The 6,822-nt window shown below is 43.7% G+C and overlaps 1 protein-coding gene across 1 annotated transcript; it reads right to left on the reverse strand.

Moving 5' to 3' along the window:
- Positions 1 to 1,421: 1,421 nt before the first annotated feature.
- Positions 1,422 to 2,091, reverse strand: LOC138864457 (uncharacterized abhydrolase domain-containing protein DDB_G0269086-like). The gene is made up of 2 exons (XM_070131580.1): positions 2,002 to 2,091; positions 1,422 to 1,793 (listed from the first exon to the last, which is right to left on the reverse strand). Exons 1-2 carry the CDS (start codon positions 2,089 to 2,091, stop codon positions 1,422 to 1,424), a joined length of 462 nt encoding a protein of 153 aa, XP_069987681.1.
- Between the last annotated feature and the right edge of the window lie 4,731 nt (positions 2,092 to 6,822).

Genomic DNA, 6,822 nt, shown 5'->3' on the forward strand with positions numbered 1-6,822 from the left:
AGCTGACGGCCATGTTACAATACATGTTTATATATATATATATATATATATATATATATATATATATATATATATATATATATATATATATATATATATATATATGTATGTATATGTATATCTAAATATATGTGCATATATATATATATATATATATATATATATATATATATGTATATATATATATATATATATATATATATATATATATATATATATGTATATATATATATATATATGTATATCTAAATATATGTGCATATATATATATAGATAGATAGATAGATAGATAGATAGATAGATAGATAGATATTTACACAAACACACGGTATGTATACATACATATATATATATATGTATACATACATACATATATATATATATATATATATATATATATATATGTTCAAGAATCAGAACAGCACTCACCGCTAATTCTTCCTCTTGAAGGCCCTTCCCTTTTCTGCTCTTCTGCGGCTGCCCGGCGCAGTGTGTCTGCAACGCACTGAGCCTCTGCGGAGACTGTAGCGATCCCCTGCAATGGGGGGTACACGGTGGACACCGGTAATACAGTGCCCACAGAGGGACTGGCATTACTCATTAACTTGGCGGCCAGCGCCTCCTCCCGTTGCTGCTGTTGATCAGCTGCAACCAACTTGGCGGACAGCTCCTGCTCTTGTTGATCAGCTTCCGCCAACTTGGCGGACAGATCCTGCTCCTGTTAATCAGCTGCCACCAACTTGGCAGATAGCTCCTGTTGATCAGCTGCCGCCAACTTGGCGGACAGCTCCTGCTCCTGTTCATCAGCTGCCGACTTCATGGCAGGACAACTCCTGCTGTTGATCAGCTGCCGCCTTCATGGCGGACAGCTCCTGCTGTTGATCAGCTGCCGCCTTCATGGCGGACAGTGTACCCGCAACCTGCAGCGTGGCATACTTCCCCCAGGTTGGGTCCAGGTCCACAGCCTGTCCTCTTGCCCTCACCATAAGCAGCTTCTCGAATACGCATACCGAGACCTGATTGGTTGACATTGGACACCTCACGGCTCGCCTATTGGACCACAGGCTCCCCTCGTTCCCGGGTAGCTGGCACAGCTCACCCCTTCTTAAGCTCCGACACCCGGGCCGAGTTCAGCACTCACCGATCCTCCAGCAGAGCAAGACACAGCAAGCAGCAACAGGCAGCTTACCCAGGCCTTAGCCGTCGGGGAAGCCGCCCCGGTTCTCCCCGTTGGTCTCCAGCATACCTGTGGGCACTCACACCCACACACAAAAGCTCCTTAAAGAGATGTTTGACACCAGTCTAAGGCGGATGCAAATCCATTGCCATAACAGCTCCTGCTGTTGATCAGCTGCCGCCTTCATGGTGGACAACTGCAACTGTTGATCAGATGGCGCCAACTTGGCGGACAGATCCTGCTCCTATTGATCAGCTGCCGGCAACTTGGCTGACAGCTCCTGCTCCTGTTGATCAGCTGCCGCCAACTTGGCGGACAGCTCCTGCTCCTGTTGATCAGCTGCCGCCAACTTGGCAGACAGCTCCTGCTCTTGTTGATCAGCTGCCGACTTCATGGCGGACAGATCCTGCTCCTGTTGATCAGCTGGCGCCAACTTGGCGGATAGATCCTGCTCCTGTTGATCAGCTGCCAGATTCATGGCGGACAGCTCCTCCTGCTGTTGATCAGCTGCCACCAACTTGGCAGACAGCTCCTGCTCCTTTTGTTCAGCTGCCTCCTTCATGGCGGACAGCTCCTGCTGTTGATCAGCTGCCGCCAACTTGGCGGACAGCTCTTGCTGTCGTTCATGGCGGACAGCTCCTGCTGTTAATCAGCTGCCACCAACTTGGCGGACAGCTCCTTCTGCTGTTGATCAGCTGCCGCCTTCATGGCGGACATTCCTCCTGCTGTTGATCAGCTGCCGCCAACTTGGCGGACAGCTCCTGCTCCTGTTGATCAGATGGCGCCAACTTGGCGGGCAGATCCTGCTCCTGTTAATCAAATGCCGACTTCATGTCGGAGAGCGTCTCCTGCTGTTGATCAGCTGCCACCAACTTGGCAGACAATTTCTCCTGTTGATCAGCTACTGCCTTCATAGCGGACAGCTCCTCCTGCTGTTAATAAGCTGCTGCCCTCATGGTGGACAGCTCCTCCTGCTGTTGATCAGCTACCACCTTCATGGCGGACAGCTCCTCCTGCTGTTGATCAGCTGCCGCCAACTTGGTGGACAGCTACTGCTCGTGTTGATCAGCTGCCGCCAACTTGGCGGACAGCTCCTGCTCGTGTTGACCAGCTGCCGCCAACTTGGCGGATAGCTCCTGCTCCTGTTGATCAGCTGTCGCCTTCATGGCAGACAGATCCTCCTGCTGTTGATCAGCTGCCGCCTTCATGGTGGACAGCTCCTGCTCCTGTTGATCAGCTGCCGCCTTCATGGCAGACAGCTCCTCCTGCTATTGATCAGCTGCCGCCAACTTGGCAGACAGCTCCTGTTCCTGTTGATCAGCTGCCGCCAACTTGGCGGACAGCTCCTCCTGCTGTTGATCAGCTGCCACCAACTTGGCAGACAGCTCCTGCTCCTGTTGATCAGCTGCCACCAACTTGGCAGACAGCTCCTGCTCCTGATGATCAGCTGCCGCCTTCATGACGGACAGCTCGTCCTGCTGTTGATCAGCTACCACCAACATGGCGGACAGCTCCTGCTCCTGTTGATCATCTGCCGCCAACTTGGTGGACAGCTCCTTCTGCTGTTGATAAGCTGCCGCCTTCATGGCGGACAGCTCCTGCTGTTGATCAGCTGCCGACTTCGTGTCGGTCACCTTCTCCTGCTGTTGATCAGCTGCCACCAACTTGGCGGACAGCTCCTGCTCCTGTTGATCAGCTGCCGCCTTCATGCCATCAGCTCCTGCTGTTGATCAGCTGCCGACTTCATGGCGGACAGCTCCTGCTGTTAATCAGCTGCCGCCTTCATGGCGGACTGATCCTGCTCCTGTTGATCAGCTGCCGCCAACTTGGTAGACAGATCCTGCTCCTGTTGATCAGCATATATATATATATTTATTTATATATATATATATATATACATATATATAATATATATAATATATATAATATATATAATATATATATATATAATATATATAAAATATATGTATATATATACATACATATATATATATATATATATATATATATATATATATATATATATATATATATATATATATATATATATATATTGGTTCCATTCCCCCTGGCCTGTTGAAAGGCGTGGTCTACTCCCTCTGGAAGGGGAAAGGGGATCGTTGGGAGTTGGGCAAGGCTGTGTCCTTGCATCAACACTTTGTAATGCTTGCATGGACTGGATAATGGACAGAGCTACTATCCTAAGCCGTTATGGAGCAACACTAAGCAAAACCAAGGTCACGGACCTTGGTCCTGCCAGCTGTACTCAAAGAACTGTTAATATCAAGGTCTTGAAAACACGTAACCTAGTCCTGCATAGGTACCGGAACCTCCAAATACTCTTGTTGACTGAGTTCATGGCTTCTGCTCTAAACAATATCGTTCTGCACATGTCCATGGTCGAAACGGAAACTGTACCTTCCTGTCGCAGTCTTCCTGTGTTTCGAACCTATCACACCCGAGCCTGGTTGACCTAAGCTGACCTACATCTCCCCCGCGAGCAAGCCATTTGAACTCACCTCCTTTTCTCTTGGCTGAAAAAAATATCTCCCGGAACCAGCATAAAAGGACATAGTCGTCAGATAAGAGAGGAGAGCAGACGGAGACACGGCAGACGGCAGCCAGACGACGGTCTTGCCGTTAGCGCTCCGCCCTTGGCTTGGGGTCTCTCGTGGGGTCACACATTTACCTGTCTTAAGAAACCCTCCAGCCAAGACGCCCGAACCTCTTACGTTGACATCTGGTGCGACACCAATCTGTCCACGGACTGCACTACCAAGGCCTGTAAAGCTCTCTCTGTGACCTGGGGATCGTCTACTTTTTTTCAGATTTTTAGATTTTTCTTGTCGATTTTGATAAAACTCACACCCTCTTATTTAGACCCTAGCCTGATCCCTGTGGTATATATATATATTTTTTTTCGAAATCGCCCAAACAGTTTTCCAAGTATGGTAAAAAAAAATACATAAAATTGACAATAAAAAAAACAAACATTGCATAGTCATTCTGATCGTTTTACAGAATTATCCTTTATCTAGGGAATGTAGGAAACACTTTTTTCGAGTTCGATTTCGTTTTTTTTGGGGGGGGAGGGATAGCGGTTGTCGAAGTCTTTTTTTTTTTCGCTTTTCATAATCCTTATGGTATGAAAGAGAAAAGGGAGAAGCATAATCTTCCTAAAACATTTGTCTATCATGTACCTGCATTCCGATGACTTGCGGACATTACCAACATGTAACAGTCAATCTAATGTATAGTGTGTTAGGGTGGCAGAGATTTGGGGTGTCAATAGGCTTACAGTGATCATTTATTCATAATTCTCTAAAATCCCCGCCCCCCCCCCTAAAAAAATAAATAAAAAATGAAAAGAAAAAAAAATCATACAGCCATTCTGAACAGAACAATCTGTCAACTATAATATACGGAAGCCAATTTTTAGAAAATCTTTGACACTTTAAAAAGTCACTTAAAAATGTTGCACATCCTTATTCAAGCATATGATAGATCTATCATTAAGCTACAAAATGAGTCATAATACGTTAGGGTGCGTGCACAGAGAAAGCAGGTTACCGGCGCGGGTTGGCGCCGGAAACCAGCGCGATAAGGTGTTCACAGAGGACGCGGGTAACCAGTTCCGACTCACTGTAGTGTGACAGCCACTTGAAGGAACTAAATGCTGGAAAGTTGAATGCTAATTTAAAAAAAGTATCACGTTTATCAATATCCTTTGGGACATAAAAGAAACTATTATGTTTATAAATGACTTTCACAAATTCTTTATTTCATTCCAGAACTTTTCTGATTTCAGCTCACAGCTTATCTGTCTCTCATAATCTTTGGCTATCAGGAGCTCAACATCCATCCTGCTCTCCATCCAATAGCATCCACCTGCGCGGGTTGAGCAGGCTAGAATGATCCGAGCAAACAGGAAAGGGGGTTGAAGCAGGTTGCCGGCGCCAACACGCTCGAACTTGCTTCCTGTGTGCAGGCTTACACTTGTTTACTTGGTTGAATTCTTGGCGTGGGTTGGCACCGGTAGCCGGCGCGGGCAAACCTACTTTCTCTGTGCATGCAACCTTAAAATTGGACGGAAATGCATGTGCTATGCATAGAAACAGGGACCCAAACATCGCAAACTTTTTCCTTTTATTTATTTATTTTTTTCACATTTCAGATAAATCCTGTATGAAATAATTGCATATCATATAATTATCTATTATTTACGTTTGTTATTGCACTAATGGCGTTTTACAATGTATATTACTGGTCTAAAAAATAATCGTTCGCTAGTCCGACGGTACCACGTACTTCCCCGCTTCACCACCACCCGGTTCGCCTGTTACTCGTGCTACAGGTGTTTACTCGTCGGTCGAGCTGATGTTGTAACTCTACGGCATGACCCACCCATTTTTCACACTAGCATTCCTGTGAAACAACGACCTACAAGTACAGGGAGGTGTAAAAATATGTATATAAGGTATGTAAGGATATATATATAATTTCCGTGTATCCCATGACCTTTTTGTGTATTTATATTTTTATTTCCGTTTGTTTGTTTGTTGACTGTTTTTTTCGTTTCTTTGTGTGTTATGATATTTCTAGAAGTTATGAACACATTTTAATATTTTTGCCAGAGGTGTGATTTAAACTTAGACGCCGATGACACTTTGGTGGAGATGTGGACCATGGTTTGGATCCAGGATTTATTTTTTTAACTCGAAAAGTTATGGACAGATTTTATTTTTTAAAATTTTACCTGATGTGTGTTTTAGCCTTACTTATTATATACCATAACATTTTGGTGGTGATCCGGATCATTTGGCAGTCCTACCCCTCCCATTTGGAGAGATGGTGTTTGCATTTTCGAAGTATTTTGCTCATAGATCAAACTAACTATATGTGACTAAAACATAAAGAAATTAAAATGCTCCATATGAACACCATGAACGGCATATCATGTTTATTTATTTGTATGAAAAAAAAAAAAAAAATTTGGATGCTTGCCAGATAATATATATATATATATAAATATATATATATATATATATATATATATATATATATATATATATATTCTGAAAAATGAAGTTTGGTCTCATTTGAAATTAAAAAGCCTTCATTTCGGTCGGCATCGGAAAGGGCTGCCACCACCAAAAAAAAAAAAAAAAAAAAAACAGCGTTCGGGCTTTGAAATTTTCAGGGGAGAATCGGAGGCCCTAAATTTCCTTGAAAACGAATTAAACTCGATTTCGGCAAGACGGGCAAAACGCCGTAAAATGACTAGACGATCGATCCTCTTCAGCATCCTCGTCGCAAACACGAATCAACTGAACAGGCCCCCAAAATCCTGGATGTTGGTCTTAGTCCAGAAGGCCTCTAGGCCCAGGGGCTTGGCCTCGTTGCTTAGTACATGAAGAGCCGCACTAGAGATTCCAGAGACTCAGATGTGATAGTAGCATCGTACTGTTATTATCATTGCTGATGTTATTATTACTATTATTAGTAATATTGTTTTTTTATTATTGTTGTTGTCGTTATTTTCATTATCATAATTACTATTATTGTTATTTCTATTATTATTATTATAATTATTATTATTACTACTACTTTATTGTTATTATTATCCTTATCACTATTACTATTGC

This window comes from Penaeus vannamei, chromosome 16 (genome assembly GCF_042767895.1).
Source record: "Penaeus vannamei isolate JL-2024 chromosome 16, ASM4276789v1, whole genome shotgun sequence".
In the NCBI taxonomy this organism is placed as follows: Eukaryota; Metazoa; Arthropoda; class Malacostraca; order Decapoda; family Penaeidae; genus Penaeus; species Penaeus vannamei.

Bases quoted from the DNA above. Each gene is read 5' to 3' on its own strand.
- LOC138864457 (XM_070131580.1), bottom strand. From the start codon at position 2,091: ATGAAGGCAGTAGCTGATCAACAGGAGAAATTGTCTGCCAAGTTGGTG. The intron at 1,794-2,001 runs GCATTTGATTAA...CATGAACGACAG, and splicing joins CGCTCTCCGACATGAAGTCG to CAAGAGCTGTCCGCCAAGTT.